The 24,558-nt window shown below is 39.4% G+C and overlaps 1 protein-coding gene across 1 annotated transcript in view; it reads right to left on the bottom strand.

Moving 5' to 3' along the window:
• PLBD1 (phospholipase B domain containing 1) overlaps window positions 1-24,558 on the bottom strand; it is a 50,282-nt gene that overhangs the window by 18,124 nt on the left and 7,600 nt on the right. The window contains exons 2-6 of the mRNA XM_070619174.1: window positions 21,004-21,223; window positions 10,080-10,163; window positions 8,594-8,732; window positions 3,747-3,887; window positions 3,175-3,319 (exon numbers count right to left, since the gene is read on the bottom strand). Coding sequence (XP_070475275.1) covers window positions 3,175-3,319; window positions 3,747-3,887; window positions 8,594-8,732; window positions 10,080-10,163; window positions 21,004-21,223 — 729 coding nt within the window. The remainder of the gene's footprint in view (window positions 1-3,174; window positions 3,320-3,746; window positions 3,888-8,593; window positions 8,733-10,079; window positions 10,164-21,003; window positions 21,224-24,558) is intronic.

Below are 24,558 nucleotides of genomic sequence, written 5' to 3' on the forward strand. Positions count from 1 at the left end.
TTCCTTGAACATGGGCTGATCATAATAATGTGCTTCTAATGAATAGAATGTGGTAGAAGTGACAGTGTATGACTTCTGAGACTAGGTCATAATAAGCATTGCTGTTTCTGCTTTATTCTTTTGGACCACTTTGTCTGGGGGTGGGGGACACCAGGCACCTTGTCATAAGGATACTCAAGCAGTCCTGTGGAGGGGCCCAAGTGAAGGGGAACCAATTTGTCAGCACCACCTTGTCAACCATGTGAGTCACCTTGGAAGTGTATCCTCCAGCTGCAGTTAAGCTATCAGAGATTTCAGCCTCTCAGTCTTCCAGCTGATGCCCCACATATAGGGAGGTAGACACATGCCACCCTCACTGTGTCCTATCTAAATTCCTGATCCACAGAAACTATGAGATACTAAACGAATATTGTTATTTCAAGACACGAATTTTGGAGGTGATTTGTTTTGTAGCAATAGATAACTAATGCATATATACAAGCAATGAACTATTGAAAAAGGAATAAAAAACAAATTCTTATTATAGTAGCATCAAAAATTATTTAGGATTCAAATTAATTAAAAGGTATGTAAGACCCATAAACTGAAAACCACAAAACACACTTCATCATTGCTTTTTTGTCTCCATTTTTGCCCAGAAGGCAAATTTTGTTAGAATAGAGATTGTATCTGTCCTGCTCTCCATTGTAAATTGTTTGCCTAGCACAACAATTAACAGAAAATTGTTGATGAATAAATAAATTATATAATGTTTACAGCTTCGTGAATGAAGCATTATATTAGCCTCATTTTACAGATAAGAAAACTGAGTTTCACCAAGGTAAAATAGTCGGATTTCATAAGTGGAGGAAATGTTTAGCAGCTGTCCAAGATCTAACACTTTCCTTTTCAGAAACCTCAAAAAATATGTCATTGTTTATTGAACATTTAGTGTTTTTCATGGTAATCATCTTAGTGGTCACTTCTACAGAATTTGGCAGGAGGGTCGTGATGTATTACAAAAGTATGGATAAGTGCATGTGAGGTCTTCAGAGTTAGCAGTATCTTTAGTGTGATGGTATCTGTACCATCCCAGTCAGCATCATCTTTAACGTGTGCCTCAGCTAAGTCACGAAGGTTTCGTGACTTGATCTGTCTGTTCTGACTCAGAAATTCTTTATATCCTTGTCCATATCCTAAAGAGACTCCAGGTCCTGCCCTCTTTGATACAAAACTAATACCACACTCCTAATCCACTCAATCTACTATGGCGCTCCTCCACCAAAGAAAAATAGACAAGCCGCCCAGCTTTGTTCTGGGATCAACAGCACACATGGCATGAGGTTCATGGCAAAGCATAGTTCCATATCTATTTTATCAAACCAATGTGGCTGATCCCTTAATCAAACAATTCTTTGTAATATAAATAATTCTACATGTTCTTCGTGTTTGCTGTTGAGAACAAAGCTGTCCAGTTAGAGAAAATATGAACCACATTGCACCACTGGTTCTTTTAAAAACACCTTGGGGTAAAAATAAGTCTTTTGTTTTCTCTCAGTTTAATTGTTCTAAAAATCTCTATTATCTATGTATCTATCTATTCTGGAAGGGTATATATGCAAATGTTAACAGCGTCATAAGTTTCACAGGAAATCCCTCCATGTCCTTCCCCATCACTACCTTTGGGATCCAGAAGTATTAAGACTACAGAAGAACAATATTCTCCAGAGATTTCAAAGCCGTGCACGTAACATCTGAATATTGCATTTTCTGGCAAATAAGAGGAAGAGTACGAATATTCGATGGGTCTCAGTTTCTTGCTGTCCTTAAATATTGGTCTAAAGGAGCACAAAAGAATGAAAGCACCATCTAACTTGGAGAGGGGAGTCCCTAGTTACCCTCAATACTAAAACAATTAAGCAAACTACGACAAAGACAAAATCAAAGTGATCTCAAAGGGAGGATCAGGTCACAAGGACAGAAAAACATCGAGTTACACCCCTGGTTGGAATTCCTCATAGGGTGGTGTTAATACTATCAGGAGCAATAATACCAGAAGGGGCAACAACACTCTGAAAAGGAAGATAGATATGACAGATGGTTGGTATAATCATCCTGTAAGTCACAAATATGTAATTAAGGGTCAAAATTGTCCACATCACATCCACGCTGGGCTCTCAGATGTTTGGTAAGAATTTTCCCCTTTTCTTTGCTACTGATGTTTCCTGAAGAGGTTGCAAACCTGCAACTGAGAGAGCAATTCTAGCTAACAGACGTGCTTTGTTGGGTTCCACAGCTGGTTTTGTTTTTTAAATCCATATTTCTATCTTGAGAAGTTGGAGGATCTGGAAGCGTTGATCTCCACATTGCTGGGTGACAACAGTTGTTGGGAGCCGAGCAGTTGGCCCCCTTTCAATGGGTTATGTGTTTGCTACAATTGTTTCCACTTCTATTTTCTCATACCAGCCACCATTTCTTCATTTATATCATCTGCCTGTCTCCTTTAGGCATAGGAGTTTGCAAGCCCTACTCTACAAAGACTGTCCTTCCCATCCATCTCTACCTGGTCAAATTCTAGTCATCCTTCATGGTTCATCTCTGCTGTCAACCTCTCTTCTCTTTCCGCAACAATCAGATGTGAGTTCTCCCCCATTAGAATTGCTCATAACATTTCTTCCACTTCTTTTGTAGTATACATAGTATCTAGTAATACTATTATTGTTATCTGTATTGTACTTATTTTGTTAGTGTAAGATTCATTCATTCGTTCATTCATCCATTCATTCAGCAAAAATTTATTACGTACTAGGTGCCATACTCTAAGTTAAAGTACTGGGGTTATTGCAATGAATAAGAGAAACAGAGAGGCCCTCAAGGAGATACCGAGAGCAGGATCTGCCTTGCTCATCTTTGCTTCACAACATAGACCCTAGGAAAGTGCCTTGTACTTAATAAATACCCAGCTGGCATTTGTTGAAGTGAATTTTCGGCAACTCTATTAACTTAGTTTATACCATTCTATTAAATAAAAGCATTAGAGCTGTATTTCTTCAAAAAGCATTCTGGAAATCAATTTTCATTAATGTATACTTAACTACTAAACATTTCTTCTCCCATTCCAGTTACCCTGAATCACCAAGGTTTTATCCTGAAATAGTACTCAGGTTACTCAAATGTCCCTCTAAATTTATTTACCTGGGTAACTGCTGAAAGAGAGGCGATTACTGATGGTGTCTTTATCTCTGATGTTGAAGTCCCAGTGTTTATATATCCTGAGCATGGCTGCATACGTGTACCAGCTTGAATGAGCAAAAAAGATGTTCTCAAATCCAGGAAGAACCTATAGCCAGAATCATAGTGAATGACACAGAGATACATATACCACTGACTACAAGGGTATGAAATATACAGGGATTGTGTTAATTCAGGTGTTTATTGTGATATTTATTACTGGAAAATATGACCAAAGAATCCAATATTAACCTTTAATGTGTACAAAAAAGACTCTGTGTTAGCATCCCAAATGGAAGACTGTGGAAGCTGGCATGTACAGCACAGGAGAACTGGCGGAAGAAACAGAGGTAAGATCGTTTACTTCCAGTTCCTTCCATCAGTTCCTTTCCGTTCTTAATTTCTACCATAGAGGACCCCATGAGCTGATACATGGCTAGAGCCAGGGGTGAGCTTCATGGTGACATCATGAGATGTTGCCATACACGGGTGGACCAGAACAAGGGTAAAAAGAGAGGCTGCTATGTGTGTCTCACCTTAATAAGAGCAGAGCAATGTCCCATATCCCATCTCTTAAAAAACTTCAAATTGTAGACTTGTGTGGGAGAAAGTGAGGGAATCAGATCCAACAGATCTCCAACAGCATTCAGGAACTGAATCTGGAACATGGTCATGGGCTGGGGAAAGACAAAGACTGCACTTAACATTGATTTGTGACAGTTAGATGTCATTTTCTATTTTTCCTCTTGTTAGGAATCCATTAAATTATTTCTTTATGAAGGGTCCCTAATGTAACAGATACCCTAGATTTTTTTGGAGTGTCTAAAATAATTTTTATTAACTTATAGTTAAGAGATAGTTTAGCATGTTTTGATATCCACAGACTTTGGGAATGGCTCCTAAGAGAGTACAACAATCAGAGCATTCTGTGTGCATCCCTCTAGGCGGGTTTTCTCAATCTCTCCACCAGTGATATTTTGGGCCTAGCAATTCTTTCTTGTGGGGGGCTGTTCATTGTAGGATGTTTAGCAGCATCCCTGGCCTCTAACCACTTAGATATCAGGAGCACCTCCCAATTTTGACAGTCAAAAATGTCTCCAGGCATTGCTAAATATCCTCTGGAGGGAAATCACCCCTAGTTGAGAATCAGTGCTTTGCAGCAAAAACATTCAATTAAGATGCTTAGAGTTTGTGTGTTTAATTAACTAACTTGACAGCATTAACCCTGAAGCCATGATCAGACTTGAACTTCGTGCTAAGTAGAGAGCGCTACTCCGGCAAAATTTAGTCCACCGGAGTAGCCAGGGGTTGGGTATCTACAACCAAACTGGTTTTTAGGCAGAGGTAGTGGGAGGACAAACACACAAGCCATATTAACCAAAATACAAAAACAAAACCAAAAAACTCAACCTGATTATTTATTTATATAAATATTCTCTTTGTTTTGGTTTTTGAAAAAGTAATACATTCATTTTCCAAGATTTTTAAAATTATAAGAAGATCTACAGTGGAAATTCTTCTCCTGCTCCCATTCTCCACTGGCTCAAGTCCCACCCTGTCTCCAGTTTACCACTTCTATTAGTTTCTTGCATATATCTCTAGACTTTTTAAAATGTCTTATAAATACATTTTTAAAACACAAATGGTGATGTATTACATGCACTACTCTTCACCTAGATTTTTTCTCTCAGTATCTTAATATCTTGGGGCTCTTTTGACATTGGATGTAAAAATCTTCCTCATTCTTTTAAACAGTATTCCAATGAATGGATGCATTGCCATATTTTTAACCAGTATTTTATCGACTGACTTCTGGTGGTTTCTAGTCTTTTTCTACTATAAATAATGTGACAATAATCAATCTTGGAAACATCATTTTGTATGTGTGTGAGTCTATGTGTAGGCTAAATTCTTAGAAGTGATTTTGACTTGCGTAGATATTGGCAAATTGTCTCAAAAGCGCTTGTTTCCACTATACTCTTAGAGCCTCAACAGCATATTAAACATGTAGTTTATTTCCAATTTGATAAGTGAAAAATAGTATCTCATTGTAGTTTATATTGGCATTTCTTTTGTTATGAGTAAGGCTGAACCTTTGGATTTGTTTTTTTTGTGAACTGTTCATGTGCTTTATTTTTCTACTAGGTTATTCTTTTTCTGATTGACTTTTAGGAGTTGAATATTAGGGAAATTAGTTCATTGTCTCTGATATGAATTGTAAATTCCTTTGCCTTTATTTTTAAAATTAAAAATGATACCATACATATGAAAGAATAAAGATGTAAATACACAGTTGAAGGAAAAATAATAAGAATAAACACCTATGTAACCACATCACAGTTTAAGAAACAGAATATCACTCTTTCCTTAGAAGTCTTCAGCCTCATCTCCCTCCTTCCCTGCCAGTTAGTAACCACTCTGCTAAATTTTGTGTTGCTCATTACCTGCTTTTCTGTTATTTTATCATCTATGTATGAATCGCTAAACAACATATTCTCTAAAATTTGCTGCTTTTGAATTTGCACAAACAGAATCCTATTGTGTGCCTTCTTTTGCTCAATATCATTTTTTGACATTCATCAATGTTGATAGTGTGGAAACTTCATTCATTTTCATTGCTATATGGCATTCATTACACGAATATATATATATAGTATCACGATATGCTTATGATGAACATTTGGGATATTCCCAGTTTACAGGAAAACAATGGTACTGTGAACTTTTATGTACATGGACCCCACATACAAGAGTGTCTCAAATCTCTGAGTGGATTTACTAAGTTGTAGAATATGTATTATCTTCAAATGTTTCAAGTAATGCCCAATTCTTTTCCAAAGTGGTGGTAGTTATTTACTCATTCCAGCAGAGGTTGAGATTTCCCAATCCTGGTGCATAATAGGATCTCACTGAGGTTTTAATACGCATTTCTTCAAAACAGAGCATTTCTTCACACGTTTTGGGCCATCTGTGTTTTCTTTTCTGTGAAATTCCTGTTGTTTTTTTGCCCTTGCTCATTTTTCTACTATTTTCTTTTTTAAAATTTTTTTGTTGGTGTTCTTTATGTATTTTAGATACAAATCCTTTGTTAGTTAAATGTATTACAAACATTTTCTCTTGGTTTGCAGCTTATCTTTTCACTATCTAGTGTCTTCTGATAAAAAGAAATTCATTCTAATTAGCAGAATTTATCTATCTTTTTCTTCATGGCTAGTGCTTTTCTATCTTGTTTAAGACATGATTGCCTAGCCTAAGTCATATTCTCTTAGGGAAGACTCAATACTCCTGGGTCAATGCTATTGTCATTATTTCTAGACCTTTTCAGGGGACAAAGCAAGGAAATATGTATTTTTTTAAGGAAGCTAAAAGTATTGATTTTCTACCTAAATAACAACTTTAAAAACTACAGTCTTTACTTCATTGATTTTTCTTATGTTAAAAATCTTGATAGCCAACATATCTACTTATTTGCTTTATCTTACGATATCTATTTACTAAACTCCATCAAATCTCAAAATAAAAATACCAATATTCTTACTAAAGTAAGATTACTGAATAGAGCTAAAGGTTGTTTTGTTTTTGTTTTTGTTTTTTTGATGGTTCTTCTTATCCTTAGGTTCTATCCCACTAAGGATATGCAGCAATAACTGTTTTTAAGGTCACTTGAAATAAAAGGTCTCTGTGTGGTTATGCCATGAACTTGATATACAATTAGATATATTTGTGTCAAGTTGTTTTCAGATTTTAGGAATTGTTTTTCTTATATGTAATTAAATTTTGTTTTATTATTAAGAACAGTATTTTCTTGGTTCCAGAGTCAAATGTACAAAGCAAGTTACATTCAGAGAAATGTAGCTTTCATCCCTGTCACCTCCACTCTCTCTTCTTCCTTTTTTATAGATAATCATTTTTAAAAAAAATTTTGGGTTTATTCTTACATTGTTTCTTCTTGGAAAGATAAGCAAATCTGTCTATCTATCATCTTATTTCCATTTCTTACGTAAAAGGTAGCAAATGATACACACTGGTCTTCACCTTACTTTTTTACACTTAACAGATCCTGAAGGTCACTCCATAGCAGTATATGGAGAGCTGCCTCATTCCTGTTTACAGCTACGTCATTTACTCAGCCAGTCTTCTATATATTTGGCTGTTTTCAGTCTTTGGCTATTACAAACTATCTACGATGACTAGACTTGCACATATGCTATATTGTATTTTTGCCAGTGAATCTGTGTGGTAATCCTACAAGTGGGATGACTGGATCAAAGGGTAAATGAGCATGTGATTTGAGTACTGAGTGCCAAATTTCCTGTCCTTAGCAGATATACCATTTTGCATTCCCACTAATATTTTAGGAAAGTGCCTTTTCTCCCCATAGCCTAGACAACAGAGTATGCTTTCACACTTTGGAAGGTTTGCCAAACTGACAAGTGAGAAAGTATTTCTCAGTATGGTTTTAATTTGTAGTTCCAGTCTTATGAGCAAGGCTGAACACACATCGCTAAGAATTTTTGGGGGTCTGACCCTGTGGCTGAGTAGTTAAAGTTCCATGCACTCTGCTTCAGTGGCCTGGGTTCCCTGGTCTGTAGGTTTGGAGCCCAGGTGTGGACCTGCTCTGCTCATCAGCCATGCTGTGGAGGCATCCCACATACAAAGTAGAGGAAGATTGGCACAGATGTTAGTTCATGGCTAATCTTCCTTAAGCAAAAAAAATAAAAAGAGGAGGATTGGCAACAAATGTTAGGCTCATAGCAAATCTTCCTCACACAACACAAATTAATTAAAAAAAAGAATTTGTTGCATCACTTTTCTATGAACAACCTTTTTGTATATTTTGTCCAGTGTATGTGTCTATGTATGTGTGTGTATATAACATATTACCCTCAGGAGCCAAAATTCCCATTAATTTGAAAGTATATTCAATGGTACCTTTGAATCTTCAAAGAGTCAGTAAAGCTTTCCAAACAAATTATGATGTGTGCACACGTGTGTGTGTGTATGTTGTGGAGGATGGGAAGCCTAGAACTTGTACACTTAGACATTTTGCTTTAGCAATCATATTATCTAAAACACTAGCATTATTGGGTTAAACAGCCAGTACATCTATACTAGGCTCTTTAACCTACTCCAGAGCACAAAACTATGAAAGAGATTGAGAAAACTCAGAAAGAAGTTGGTTTATTTGTGTGTTAAGCTTGAATTTTGCGTGAGACAGTGAGTCTGGTGCTAGCAGTATGATAGACAAGACAGTGTGTGTGTGCAAGGAATTTCTACTCTAGTCGAATTTGATCTGCTTCTAAATTGGAAAGCTATTTTAAAGCTAATTTTCAATATTCCTGCTATACTATATAAATTCTGAGTAGCTTCTTAAAAGTCTTACCTTTATCCCTTCTAATGAAGCCCTCTTCATTGCTCCTACATACAGCCCATCTAATTGTGCCATAACATAGCCCATATGTCTCCAAAACGGGTCATCCTTGTAATCTTTGATCTTACTCCGGGTCCACTGATCTTGCTTCCTGAAAGAGAAATTAGAGTTGTACTAGAGGTCTCTATGGTTGCTCATCCAGAGCTAAATTAACCTCAGGCGTTTAGAAATTATGCATTCAGATACTTATGCTAGTATAATTTAATTCTGGATCTTGTAACCTTCCAATCACTCTGAAAGGATATCAGGGCAAATCCTAAATGATTTTTAATTTCTCCCTTGGACTACAACTCTTCCTTCATAGCTTCCTCCATGCTCTAGCTAGAACTGAAATACAGGTGTAATATTTACCCACTTGTGATACTGAGACCTAAGAAAGTCAAGGATAGACCATCCAAACACTTTCATATAAAATCATGTCTCCCTAAATCAGTAAGGATAAGTTGATCGACTTTATTTCTGCATGTAGAAGTGGTAAAGTTAAACAACAGGAAAAAATAAAAACTCTCAACGACAGGGTAATTTGTGTATGTTTATATTTCTCTCAAATCACTTTCATAGTTTATGGTTCATTCTATTTCTGTTGTTGCTAATAACTGCCTCAATGCCTCTGTCCTAGCACGCTTAGCTTTTGTTTGTAGGCTTGTTTTCTATAGTTCTCTCATTCTGTCTCTCCTCTTTGTTGTTCTCTGCAATTCATAGGGGATGCTTTGACATAGCTTTGTATCCTGAAAGCTATTTCTGATTTGTCCAGGCTCTCTCTAGATCAGTCTTAGAATACGATATCATTGCTTCGTGGGATCTAGCCCACTGGTTTTATCTGATGCTCTGTGGGTTCTTAGCATTCGATGAAGAGGGTAGCTAGTGTGTGACTTGGAGAGCCAAACCAAGAGCCTTTCTGTCCCCAAGTCAATCTCATAGTCTGTCATCCCACAAATATCAAAGAAGTTTTCTGAATATTGAGAATTATTAGTCTTTAGAAAACTTCATTAAAATGGAAATATTCTCAGAGGATGTTATGACTTTAGACATTAGCCAACACTCCAGCTAGGATTAGTCATCAGGCCCATGAAAAGGAATTTCTTTAAAGGAGTAGGAGGAGAGAGCTCTGCAAAGAGAGGGGCCCCCAAGTGGAAGTGATCCAGGTGGTTAACTTTGCCTGCCTTACACTCTTGGTGCGTCTTCCTCTAGTTGTGTTAGCAATTAATAGCGTGATCTTCAACCTGACCTCTGAAAGAGCCCAAATTGGGGGACATGTTGTCTGCAACCAGTTTTCATGCCATTACCAAAAAGTGCTATACCTACTACAGGAACAAAGTTCAGAGTCCTGCCTAAGAGACATAAAAGAAATTGGTAAAAGGAAAGCTGCTGTCTGAAATGACAGATTCAGGCCCCTCAGCCTCAATAACAAGGAGAAGAGGAAAGCCATTATACATACGCCATAAAATCCTGCACTTTATTCACGATGGAAGGTGTCTGAATCAGCTGTGGGTAGAGGTTTCTGAAGTGGTCAAACATGTGCCTGAAACGATAGATGAAAACTGTTACATTTCTATTTTTCTTCTTGGATTTCTGCATCACAGTAAATTACCCGTACTTGTGGCTAACTAGGATGTCCCCTATTACAAACTTTCCCTACTGTCTTTTTTTCATAAATCAAATGCACAACTTAAAATTGGGAAATATTTCTAACATATGGAAAAGCACAGAATGTAACAAACACTCAAGTATCCATCACCCAACTTTATTAAGCCATTCTATTTTGCCATGTTTTCTGTTTTAATCTCCACTCCCTCAAGATTATTGGCTATTTAGGATTCTTTATTTTAAAACTTACTTTAAAAAAATTAAATGTGTCTCATATGCTGTTCTGTAAACACTTTTTTATTGAAGTATAATTGACATATAACATTGTGTAAGTTTAAGGTGTACAAACTGTTGATTTGTTACATTTATATATTGCAATGTGATTACCCCCATAGCATTAACTAACATCTGTATCACATCACATAGTTACCATTTCTTTTTTGTGGTGAGAACAATTAAAATCTAATCTCTTAGAAACTTTGAAGTTTATAATACAGCATTGTTGACTGTAATCACTATGCTGTGCAGTGGATCTCCTGAACTTACTTGCAAGTTTATACCCTTAAACAACATCTCCTCAATTAAACTCTTTTTTCGTGTGTGAGGAAGATTGTCACTAGCTAGCATCTGTGCCAATCTTCCTCTATTTTATGTTGGATACCACCACAGCATGGCTTGCATCACTTGACAAGTCATGCTGGGTCCATGTCTGGGATCCGAACCTGCGAACCCCAGGCCACTGAAGCGGAGTGTGTGAACGTTAACAACTATGCCACCAGGCTGGTCCCTTAAACATTTTTTAAATAATGAAAATAATCCATTTACATTTATTGTGATTTTAATATGCTGGGATTTATTTCTACAATCTTTTTTGTTTTCCGTTTACCATCCCTTTCTTTGTCCTCCTTTTATGTTTTCCTTGTTTAGATAACATTTTCATTATCCTTATTTTTACTTCTGCTGTTTTAGAAGCTGTAAAATATATTTCTGTTCTATTAGTGATCCTCGTTAAAAATTTTAAAAAACATTCATAACTATGTATTTTCTTATAAAGTCTAAATAAATTTTGTATTTCTCTCTTCCTCCAAACATGATGCATATTTTAGCAAGCTTCAACTGCTCAATGACAACCCTCCATTATGCTATTGTTCAAAGATTTAATTTTACTTTTTCAATTAAAAAATTATTTCTATTTTAAAATTTTTTATATTTTAACTTTTACAATCAAATTTTATTAACTTCTCTGTTTCTTGTGTTACTTATTGCTCCTTATATCCCAATCTTTCCCTCCTGCTAATCTTGTTAATGTATATCCTATAATAGTGTGCGTCGTAAAGCATTTTAATCTGTACATCCAAAAATATCCTTATTTTGCCCTTGCTCTTGGATGATTTAAATGGTTATAAAATTCTAGTTAGTTATTTTCTCTTGGTACTTTTAAGATATTATCCTCATATCTTCTGGCTCTATCGCTGCTGATGAGAAGTATGCTGTCATTCTGGCTGAGATTCCTGTGTAGTCATGTCTTTTCTTTCTGATAGCTCTTAAGAATATTCTTTCTAACCTCAATTTTCTGTAATTTCACCCACTATGTTGTAGCAATTTAATAGGCTGTGTTTTCCAACTAAGGATTTTGTCTTTTTCAATTCTGATAAATTTTCAACTATTACACTGACAACTATTGCTTATCTGCGATTCCTTTAGTCTCTTTTTCTGAGACTCCTAATAGACATTTGCTGGAGTTTCTTGATTAAACTTCTCTATCTAATAACAGCTCTTTCATCACTTTTACCCCTTTATCTCTTTGGGCTGTATACTATGTAAATCCCTCAATACTAATTTCTGACTCAGATTTTTTCTCTGATTATGTCCAGTCCAGAGTTGCCCATTTATTGATATTTTTTAAAAATTTCCATAATTTTCATTTATAATATTTCAAACAGGTTCTTTAAAAATATCTACTTGTCTTCTTATTTCTTCCTTTTTCTTCTTTTTTGTTTCATAAATTCTTCTTCAAGTTTTGTTCCATTTATAACTTAGAGTGCTTTAAGCATATTTAAAATCTTTGTTAACTCATCCTATAAAATTAATCTGGAGTGTATTATTATTATTGATTTTGTTGACTGTTTTTCTTAACATTCAATTTCTTTGTGGATTTTGCAACTTTGGCGTCCAGGCATTTTTAGTTACTTGTTTTTTTATATTCTCTCTCTCTGCTCTCATTTTTCTCTAAGTGCCTCCATCTGACTCCCTTCCAGGTCTTACAGTGGCTTTCTGGGACTTCTTTCCTATGGAAAATTGGAGATATATCTGTAATTGAACCAGCACATGGATAATTCAGTTCTTGCTGCCCCAGCCGTGCCCCTGCTTCAAGCTCATGGTTTCTTATAAATCTGTACACTAGGATGCACATCAGTAAAAGTTATCCTGCAGCCTCCTCTTTCAATAAACAGTCAAAGCAGCAAGGTTAGTCCTGCTTCCCAGCCTTGACTCAGCTCACTCAGAGCACTGAGGCCTTCACCCGTCACCAGGGGTGGTTGTCTCTGCCTGCTTCATGCCAGCAGCCCGGCAGATCCATACTTCATCACCCTGTTTTCTGGTTCATTTCTGGTTCAAGAGATGTTTAATCTGGCTTTGGGACTCAGCTATATTATTATGAGGTTCTCTTTCTATATAATTTTTCTATCATTTGCTATAAGTTTGGAACAAAGTGGGTCAAACTGTGAGCCCCTTGCACCCTCTGGACTGGAAGTTTACTGAAAGCCCTAGTTGTGGTTTTTATTTGATGCTTTTTACTGACCTAGGGAGGTCAGCATTGTAAGCAGGAGGTGACTCAGATTCCAAGAATGGGAATTTCGTTCCCTATACTTTGGAACTTTAGAGATCCTTTATCTAGAAGTTTCCAGAATTGAAACTAATAAAATGAAAATAGAGTTTTATTGTCAGTTAGGTAAACAACATTGAAATCCTTTGAAATATTTTTTTATATGGTCCTTAAATTCAATAAGCTTCACTTCATGAGAGCTTTTCCTTCAAATTATTTGTAAATATTTTTTAAAAACTGAATTATTGCTTTTAAGTTTTGTTTATATATCTTTTATTCTGACACATCAATTCCACTATCAAGTTGGTCACTTTTCCCTTCCCACCACCTCTAAACCTGGGGGAGAGAACAGCAAAAAAGCTAGACAGGTAGGCAGGTGACAAGAAAGGGACCCTCTGCCCTGGCCTCATACTTCAGGTAAAGGGAATGCAGAAACTCCAGGTGAGTTTGATGACTTGATTTCGCTGCTCAGGAAGGCAATAACCCTACAGTTTCCCTGTCTATGATTCCATGGGGAAGTAGAGATGGCTACCTGGACTGCCTAGGCTCGTAAGCCAAACATAGCACCCCTGTACACCTCAGTGAGTTTTGGGGAGCAGCCAAATGTTTTCTTGTGTGGCCTAGGGTAGAATAAGTGGACACTGAGCTGATAGACCTGCTGGGGACAGGGGACTTCTACTTGTGGTGAATATTGCAAGCTCAGGTGGTATTGATTACACAGTGGAGAACAGGGCGACCACGGAAGCCTCATCAGATGTCGGATGGAGAAATACCCAAACTAAAGACTAAAGGAGATTGTTCCACTGCAGTGGATGCCAGAGAAGGACACAGGACAACCACTGCTTAAACATTTCCTCTCCCTCCAAGATGCCTCTTTAACGCTAATCCATTCTGGGGAAAAGTGTTTGGAAGAGGAGTGGAACATTCTGAATTGACTCCATTTAAATGATAAATTAATAAGTTTACTGAAATGACTATAGTAACGTTTTCTGCCATAAGGAAGAATAGGCTCTTAAAATTAAAATGATTTATATGAAAATAAAGTTCTATTTTTGGAAAAAATAATTTGTGTGCTATTGACTTATAATGCTCACTCAGGTAAAGAAACCAAAAATGCATACTTTTACCTGAAGTTTCTAGCACTGCACCCTGCCCAGCCCATCCAGAGTTCTAGGCCCTCTCAGTTCTTCAGTCCGTTTCAAAACAGGGCTGTGTTTCTCAACTGGAGTGATTTTTCCTTCCGGGGGCATGTGGCAATGTATGGACACTTTTTTGGTTGTCACACCACTAGGGGAGAGAAAGGTGCAGCCAGCCTCTAGAGGGCAGAGGCCAGTGATGCCGCTAAACATCCTACTATGCACAGAACAGCTCCCACAACAAAGACTAATTCAACCCAACATGTCAACAGTGCTGAGGCTGAGAAACCCTGAAACAGAAGAACGTTCATCTTAACTCAGAGGTGGTTGCTGAGGATGTCCACGTAATGGTAGAGAAGACAGGTGGCGGTATAGGCGGGTAACTGGGCTAGAATTATTGAGAATTTTTCTTTCAAAGGGTGAGAGGGGGACTAGATTTTTCGACTCATTCTGACTTTCAGAGCAGGGAAAGACCTTGACATCAGAAGTGGAGGCCTCAACTGATCCTGCCCATTGAGGGGTCCTACACTTTTGGGGGAACCATATAGTATAGCAGTTAAGAGTAGAGGCTTTGAATTCTGAGCTCAGAGCTTGACTCTACTACTGCTAGGCTGTACGACCATAACCAAGATTCCCAACTTCTCCACACTTCTGAGTTCTCCTCCTACAGAGCTAACACTAGTATCCACATCATAAACGCGCTCGATTTAGATTCAGCTCCTTAGTGTGTCAAGTCAGTAACCTTCCTCCTAAGCTGGCGGGGAATTGCTCACCTTCACATCTGCCACACGTGTTCATACGTGAGAATCATGGAGACACATGTACACCCACCTTTTCCTGAATCTTTTTCAATTATGTTAATGCCACATCACTTACCATTTGTCATGTGCTGTCTCCTACTCTTTCCTAATTGTTTTGACTTTCTGGGTCTGAGACCATATCTGGCTCCTTTCATATTTCCCGTAGTGATTAATCCATTTGTGCGTGTATGTGCACACAAACTCTGTAATTAGAGAACCTGGTTTCTAATCCTGGTTCCTGCGTACTAGCTTTGTGATTTTCAGTTTGTTACTTAACTTCTCTGTGCCCAAGTTTTCATGCCAATAATATGGGGATAATAATGATACATACCTCACAGTGTTATTGTGGATTAAATAATTTAACATACATAAAATGCTTTGAACAGTGTCTGGCACATTTTAAATGCTACATAAGTGTTAGTCATCATCATCATGATTGTTTTGTGGTTCATCTTAAGTTCCAAACAATTACTAGCTGACGGGCCATTTGGTATTTTTGAGGGTGGGACTGTGTCTTACTTTGCTCTGCCACAGCCTTGACCTGGAAGCATATTCAATTTCTAGCACCAAAAGGAGCAAGTTGAGGGTGTGGAGGAGATTCTCCTGGTATTTCTTGGTAGGAGGCCAAACACAAAAAAGATACCACCTTTGACTACTTCCCCTACTTGTGCCATAATCTTGTTAGAACCTCTTTTCATCATAGTTTTCGCAACTTTGTGTCAACATCCTAACTTAAGAGGAGTCCTCTGAAGAATGTTCTGAGAAACTAACTCTCCCCCTTATCTTTCTCCCTGTCCCCAGAGACTGGCACAAGTGTTTGTTGCACTGAACTGGCCCACTCAAACTGGGTAATTCTAGAGGAGCTCATTTCAGCAGCTGCCTCAGTAACACAGGAGATCAGCCACTTTACTAAAAACTAGAGCAGACCAGGTCCCCACTTCCTCATCACCAGTCTTTCCAGAAAAGTTTCATGATTCATTTTACTAAAAATCAATCTATGACTATCATCAGCTTTTCCATCATTAGTGAGACATCGGAGACTCTGAATTTGCAACTCTTTGGGACCCACGCCATAGAGTTAAAAAACAAAGGAAGAAACTTCATTTGGCCAAGCTGGCCAGACACTGCATTATGTGAAAATACATACCTTACACTTCTGATTCATCTCTAATAGAATTGAAGTAGCCAAAGAATTCAATTAAACTTAATAAGCATGTAATTACATAGCTGCTGGGGACAGAAGTGCTGTGCCAGGTGTCTGGGTATGGAAAGATGAGTAAGATAGAGACCCTGCCCTCAAAGCATGAACAGATGGTGGAGGGGAGAGATGGAGCTCCAAGCCAGTGGGAATGGGATCAGAAAAAACATCACAAAGACAGCATCTGAGATAGGTCTTCTAGGCTGGGCAACATTTCAACAGGCAGATATGGGAGACGTAGCTCTGGCTCTCAGGACATCATGGTTCTGAGAGTTGGTGGGAAGCGGATGTGTGAGAGGCTGAAGGGGCATCACAGTACAGCTCAAGAGCCCATCTGCAATGCACGCTTGGAGGCAATGTCAACTCCCTGCAGTGGACAACTCCTCAGGATGGGTGGGGGCAGGGACAGTGGAAAAAGATGGAGAAAAGAAGAGAGTGTGAGGAAGGGCAAGACAGGGAGAGAAGACTCTAGAAATATCTAGCACCTACTCCAAGCTGTGGCCTACTCCAGCTGGATCTGGCTGCTGCTGCATATGATAACTCTGCAGGAGGCGCACAGGTAGATGGCCTTAAGCTTCATGATAAGGTACAAAGGGCTGAGCCCAGGACTAAATCGTTACCTGGAGAGTGTTGTAAAAGTTCAAGGAAGCAACAAATTATTGAACTCTTCAAGGGAAATGACGGAGGATTTGAGGATACTTCTTTGTGGGTTTTCATTTGGTCTCTCAAGTATTTCATTGGTTGGAAAGAGCAAACTATGTCATCCAAGGTGATTAAACCAACCTCCTTATCTCGACATCTCAATTGTTCACCCCACAATATCCATCCTCTCACACGCCTCCTCCCCGCACAGTTAGGAACACTACTCCATTTTAAATGTGGCAATGTGGAAAAAAGCAGCAGCCCTACATTTCCCACTGCTCTTGGCAGCTGCCTGAGCAACCCTGCAAGCCGAGAGGAAAACAAGAAAAGACATCTCTTTCTTTTGGCATCTGGCACAAACTCATCTTCTCAGCCCAGGCTCAGACGTCCTTGCTCTTGGCTCTTGAGTCTTGGCAATGCGGGATCACACTTTGCAAAGCATCCCCAAGTAACAGTCCAAGCAAGATAGTTTCAAGTTGGGACAACGATGTTTGTGTATGACGTTGCTTTTGTTTCTCAGACAATTGCTCCTGTTTAGCTGAGAACAAACCAACCAATCTAGCCTGTGACTTGTATTCCTTCTCTACCACCGGTTTGTGGCTACAGTCACAGCTTCCAGATGGCTGACAGTTTACGCTACTCCTCTGCTTTGCTTCAGAGAACGCTGCATGCCTTTGCTCAGAGGGAGCCACACTGCCTCTCAGTGCTCAGCTGAGACAGTGTATGGCGGGCTGTGCAGGGGCGGTGCTGACTTCAGCAGGCCCTGGTGGTGCCTTTGGTCTGGAAGTCACAATTCTGTGAATCCTTCCAGCATCCCTTCTTTTCTGTCTCCCTGTTGGAGCTCTTGACACTGAGAGCCCAGCTTTTCTACTCCATTTGGCATATCTCCTTCCTTCAAAATAAATTCTTGGGCATCAGAATGTGTAATAAACCTTCATCTCCTGGAACATATCAGAAGAGGAGGAAGGAAAGTGATAGCCTCCTCCCTCTCTCCTCTCTTCCCCATCCCATTGCCCAGGGTCTGTTTTCAGCAGGCTGGATCACATCCTATTATTCTGAGCTTTAAGCTAGGCACAGAGCAGGTCCTTTAAATGCATGCTGATTCAGAAATTCCCCTACTTATCTGACTTTTCAGTAATGCAGTTAGAATGACAGCCTCTGAGAAGGAGCTTATGGAAAATACCCTTCTAAAGATAGTTTTGGTTGTAATTCTTCCTCCTCCTCTTCCTCTTTCCTGTTCTCCTCCCTCCCTCCCTCCCTTCCTTCTTTCTTTCTTTCTGTGCTCTCTTCTTTCTCTTTTTCCTTCTTCTTCTTCAAATATACAAATACTGACTTCTCTCTTTAGTTCTTTATCATGCGTCTTCCTGCTCACCAACATCTTCTCCTGTTCAATGAGATGTAGCAAGGTCTCTGCAGAGCGGCGGTCTTCTCAGACTCTTGGTACCACATATACAGGAAGCCCATCTCAAGCAGGTGAGGAGAATTACCACAGTCACGAATATGAGATAGAGATGAACGGAGAAGTTGTCTTTCAATTCAAGAAAACTGAGCACTCTACTCTTGAAATAGAGAATGATAACGGGCGGGCGGACGTCCATTCAAAGCCCTCCACAACATGGCCTTCAGTTGCCTTTTTTCAATTTGTTGTCCTCTGCTTGCTCCATCGGAACCTCCAGTCCTTGCTCACTGTAAATGTGACTTACTCATTTCAGACTCAAGACCTTTTCTCAGTACTCTGTTCTGTTACCTCCAGCTCAGGATGATTTTCTCCCTCTTCCCAGCCAAACCAAAAGGTTCTCATCTAGCAGACGCCAGACCCACAACTCACTTCTTCCGCAAAGCCTTCTGTGACTGCTCTGGCCCACTGGGGTGCCTTCCTCTGGGACTCCTATAGTACTTAGGATTAAAGTATCCTTTTCAAGTAGTTCTCTGCAGCAGACGTGCTGTCAAGTGTTTCCCAACTCTTCCTTAAGGATCAGTATTGACTAAGGTTACTAGACTGGTCTCTCCCTCACTCCTGAACATTCGCTCACAGGCTGCTGCTACTCGTCTGAGGGGAAGGCAGACTCAGTTGCCAGATGCTCAAAGCCTGGGTCTCAAAAATGTGCAGGAAGTGGTTTGTTTGTTTTAATCTTATAAGACTGATTTATATATGTCCAATTTCCTTTGTAAGGACATGGCAAAAAGGCAAAGTAAATAAGAAAAGAGTTACTGAATAGAGGCTGTCTCCTTTAAGAAATAAAATTAAAGTAATTTTCACTCTAATATAGAAGTATAAAAAAGTTATTAATAGAATGGGTTTAATAGAATTAATCTATGGATTTTCTTGAAAAATGGATAAAAGTACTCAAGGAGAGGTCAATGCTTTATGTTAAGAATACAGGTGAAATGGTAAAGTCATTTCCAAGAGTGAGATGTTAAAATGCATGTTTTTCTGTGACGTAAGAATATCAGAAGTGCCACCTTTTTCAGAAGCTTTCTCAATCAAACTCCTTGAGCTTTCCAGTAACCAAGGAAGACATGATTATCCTTACAACATTCTCACAGATTAGAGCTGCTCCTTCTAATCGCACTGTTTCCCTTAATAACCCGTGATGTATATCACCCATGAGTCAATCTATTATATTTATATTCACACCACTTCGGTCTGAATTATTTCTCCAAACTGGCAACTCAATTTAAATAATGCAATCAGAACTCTGTGGATACAGAAATGGATAAAGATTTAGAGAGAAAGATAAAAAGTTCAGATTTTTACATGTGCAATACCATTTTGAACATATTTTTAAAATCTTATTCAGTTTATAAAGTGTTTTTTGTTTTTCCTAAGGAAGACTCGCCCTGAGCTAACATCCATGCTGATCTTCCTCTATTTTTTAGCATCTGGGCCACCAGCATAGTATGGCCACTAACAGAGCAGTGTAGGTCCACGCCTGGGAATCAAACCTGGGCTGCTGAAGCTGAGCACGCTGAACTTAACCACTAGGCCACCAGGGCCGGCCCTATAAAGTTTTATACATCTCAGACTAGTATACTAGGAAGAGGACGTGTGTGGTAAGATAATGAAGGTTTGGTATAAAATTAAAAACAGGAATTTCTAGTTTAAATTAAAAAAGAGAAGTCACAGCCCAATAATAGTCATTCAATATCTGACAGAATCTTGAGGCTGCAGAAACAGATTAAGATCAACAGTGCACTTACCATGACTAAGGTGGTAACAGTGCAATTTAAGGTTTGGTTAAACTGCACTCAACAATCTAGGTCACAGAGAATAAAGAAGAAAGCCAAGTCATCAAGACACTTTTTATCAAAGGAAGGATGAGGCTTGATTCAAGGAATTCCAACTTTCTTTTCCTTAAAGAGCTTTTCTCTAAAAAGGATGTGTCCTGATTGCACTGTGAACTACATTTTTGTTATTTTTTATAAGGGAAGGACACAAGAATCAAGTAACAATAGAATTGGAAAGAATGTTTATATTAGACATTAAAATCTCAATTTAAAAATCTTTGCCCACTTGAAAGTATTGTTTTAAGACTGTTGAAAATAAATGCTCTTACATTTTATTTTTGATTAATCTTCTCTATTTTGTACCTTCATTTGCTTTCTCCCAGATAATCAATAGTAGGATGAAATGGTTTAACTGTCTTTTATTTTTTTATTTTTATTTTTTTTAAAGATTGGCACCTGAGCTAATATCTGTTGCCAATCTTCTTTTTTTTTTCTTCTTCTTCTCCCTAAAGCCCCTCGTACATAGTTGTACATTCTAGTTGTAGGTCCTTCTGGCTGTGCCATGTGGGACATTACCTCAGCGTGGCCTGGCAAGTGGTGCCATGTCCGTGCCCAGGATCCGAACCAGTGAAACCCCGGGCCACCGAAGCAGAGCATGTGAACTTAACCACTCGGCCCTAAGGCCGGCCCCTTAACTGTCTTTTAAAATCGTTTGATGACAAGGAAAGATTTAAAAAGGCAAGTGCCACAACTGGGAGCTTTGTTCCTTCTAGACAGGTAGTGATTACAGGTAGAAATGTAAGTCTGATAACGTTTCCATCCTATGAGAAGGGCTTCAGCTGCTTTGCGCTTCTAATGTACAACGCCAGGAAGACAAGAGCCACTGGTGGACAAAGAAAAGGACAGAGGTTGCCTGGCAGCACTCCACCATGACTTGCGGTACTTACAGGGCAGTGAGGTAACCCTCCAAAAAGCCGGCCACAAACATGGTGATATCATTGCTCAGGGTCTGAGAACCATACCCCGCTCTGATTTCCAGGATGCCCCAGCCTGTGGTTTTCACAGAGTTATTGTAAAAGCCATAGGCATCCCCATTCCTGTCCATTACGTTTTTGACTTGTACTGTCTTTTCCGCAGGCATCCAGTATGCAGTTGCAGAGTAGACCACTGGAAGAAAAGAAAAGGACAGAATGATAGGATGCCATTTAACTGAGTTGCTGATGCATTTCTTTCCTATGTAACCAACAATTCCAACACATTTGCTTTTTTTTTTTTTCTCCCCAAAGCCCCCAAGTACCTAGTTGTATATTCTAGTTGTGAGTGCCTCCGGTTGTGCTATGTGGGACGCCGCCTCAGTGTGGCCAGATGAGTGGTGCCATGCCTGCACCCAGGATCCAAACCGGTGAAACCCTGGGCCATGTGGCCATCCCCTACATTTGCTTTTAAACAGTTCCATTCTCTCAGAATTGGGAAATCTGCCACTGTAGTTTGTCCTTCTTATAAGTGAGACTTGATCAAGGAGGATGAGCCCAGGTCAAAGGTAGGGACATAGTTAGAGCATCCTAGAGGTGGGTCTAAGTGCTTCATCCTTAGAGATGGGATTCTGGGCCAGGCTGGAGTTGGAGCTGTCCCCCACCTCTTTTTTCTTTTTGGTGAGGAAGACTGGCCCTGAGCTAACATCTGTAGCCAATCTTCCTCTTTTTACTTAAGGAAGAGTGGCCCTGAGCTAACATCTGTGCCAACCTCCCTCCATTTTGTCCGTGGGATGCCACCACAGCATGGCTTGATGAGTGGTGCATAGGTCCTCACCTGGAATCCAAAGCCGTGAACCTGGGGCTGCTGAAGCTGAGCCTGCAAACTTAACCACTATGCCACCAGGCCCACTCCTCGCCCACCTCTTGATTAAACCAAGGATACCATTCACATCCCTGGTCAGCAACATCTTCCATTCCTCTCACCAGTTGGGGCAAAGCATCCATATTCTCTGGCTCCTTATCCTATCTCTCCTGCTTAATCCTTCACACATGACATTAATTCCTATTTTTCAGAAAAAATCGAATCTATCACCTGTGACTCCCTCAAGTTCTTGATAATTCTGTGAATTCACCCTCACAAATCCTGTACCCATCTCTCCCTTCTGGTTCACCTCAGTTCCGCTACCCACTTTCCTTATGGAGTTTGCTCCACCTTGTGCCTTCTTGCTCCTGCACCCTACAGCTCTCTCTGCAGTGGCTCCACTTCATCATTTTAACGAAGGCCCACCATTACGGTCATGACTCTACTCTGAATAAACTGACTTTCCCGGTCAGGATCATTCTTTAAGGGTCATAATCAGCATTCGCTTCTAAGTCTGACCAAGTCCTTGCCCCTCACCCAGGCTGCACGGGCCCAGACGCCATGATGCTCTAGCATTAAGTTTAAACTTTAGTGCTCCTTTGAGAGACAACCATTGCAACCAAAAAAATGAAATGCTGAGTTAATTTTAAATGTTGACAACTGGTAACCCTACATAAATATTTAATCTGAGCTTTCTAGTATCTTAACCACTAAAAACTCAGTATGTCCCAAACTAAACTCATATTTCCTCCCAGACCTACTCCCCATCTGCTCCCCCTCTCAGTGAATGATACAACATCCATCCGCTGAGCCTCAACCTAGAACCTGTGTGTCTTTTTGGCCTCCTCCCACCTCTCTGAGGACCTGAATGTAAAGTTTATCTTTAACCCGAGCAGCTGTGCAATAATTTATTAGACAAAAAAATATACTCTATATCATTTCCTTTCTCCCTTTCTTTTTTCCTTTTTTTCTCTCTCCTCCTTCCTTTCACAGATATGTATTGAGTACCTGTTATGAGCCAGGTACTATATCAAGTGCTGAGGAAACAGTCTCTGTCTCGAGTTCATAGGCCAGCAGTAGGGGCAGACATGTCAGTTACAGTGCAATGTGCTAAGACCTAAAGAAGATGTGCATACAAGGTTCATTGAGCTTATAGAGCAAGTCAACCCCTACAAAGGGAGTGTTGCTTCCTGAGTCTTAAATAGCAATTTTGAGATTGTTAGGTGGTTAACGAAATAGAACATCTCAAGCAGAGGAAACAGCATATGCAAAGTCAGAGGGGTTGGACCAGCTCATGGCAGGTTGGAGAGCGGTATGTGATGTTTTCCAGATCACACAGTGCATGGGGTGATGGATGAAGCTGGATAGGTAGGCAGAAACCAGATCATGAAAGCCAAGAATGTAAGCTGAAGAATTTTATTTCTAGGAAATAGAAGCCATTGAGGAATTTTGGTAGTCAAGTCAACAAATCAGTTTTGCACTTTAGAGAGGTCACTCTGGCAGAGTATGCAGAATGGATGAAAGGTCAGAGGGAGCTTGAAAAAGTTCTTGTTTATAGTTAAGGCTAGTTGTGATACCTAAAGTATCATAGAAATGTAGAGCTAAAGAGGTGAAGGTTGGTGGGAGAGATATTCAGAAGGTTGTGATTAAACACGAGTTATGCAAGAGAGAGAGGAGACCTCGATTGACTTGGATTTCAGGCTGACAGATCATGGAGCAAAAAAGCAGAAGATGGAGGATGGTTTGGGAGAGAATATGAGTTTTATTTTGGATACTTTAAATTTCTAGTGCTTATGGAATTATCCAGATGATGTTATCAAGGGTGCTGTTGGGTACACAAGTTAAAGAGGAACCCAGCAGAGGATGAGGAAGAAGGCAGGCAAAGGTGGAGATTCAGGAGAAGGTTGTTCCAGATACGTAGGAGGAAAGAGTTTTAAAAATAAGTGATCACCAGGGTCCAGTGCTTTCAGAAGTTCTTGTGACATCAGCACATTAGCATAAGTAATGACATAAAGAAACATAGGTGGGTGCAGAATACTTGTCAACAGACTCCTGGTGACGAATAGTAGTTTAATTGTTAATAAAGCCAATTGGTCACAATTTGACAATTATGGGCAGCATCTGCAGAAACTGCCCTTCTTCTCCTCCCAAATGTAGTAAATATGTTTTCCAAATTGATTTTGGACCACAAATGCCATTGCCTCAGTTCTTCCCCAGCTTTTTTCACACATTCTCTTCTATCCTCACCTCCAGTGAGCTTTGGAAAGAAATGAGAAAGCAAGGCTCACTAAACAAAAGGCAGCCACAAATTGCCCGGCACGGGGAGGGGTCATAAAGAGGAACTGAAAAAGAAAGCAGGAAGGTGAGCAAGCCTTGTTAGTCTCTTCTCCTTCGCTTCTAACCACATAGCATGATTTTAGCTTTGTCTCCTTCTCCAGAGCCTTGACATTTCTCATCTGGAGCACCTGGCCTTCCCTTCCGTTCACCTTCCATTCCAGAAGCCCCTTTTGCTGTAAACCATGGCTTGCTCTCAATCTATGCACTCAAGCACTGTGTTGTCACTGTTACTGGTACGACCTAATTTCCCGACCACAAATAACAAACTTCTGCAAATCTGGGCCTTTTGACACTAGTATACCTCCGTGCATGAAAAAAAACTTTTACCC

The sequence above is a fragment of the Equus przewalskii genome, chromosome 5 (genome assembly GCF_037783145.1).
Source record: "Equus przewalskii isolate Varuska chromosome 5, EquPr2, whole genome shotgun sequence".
Lineage (NCBI taxonomy): Eukaryota > Metazoa > Chordata > Mammalia > Perissodactyla > Equidae > Equus > Equus przewalskii.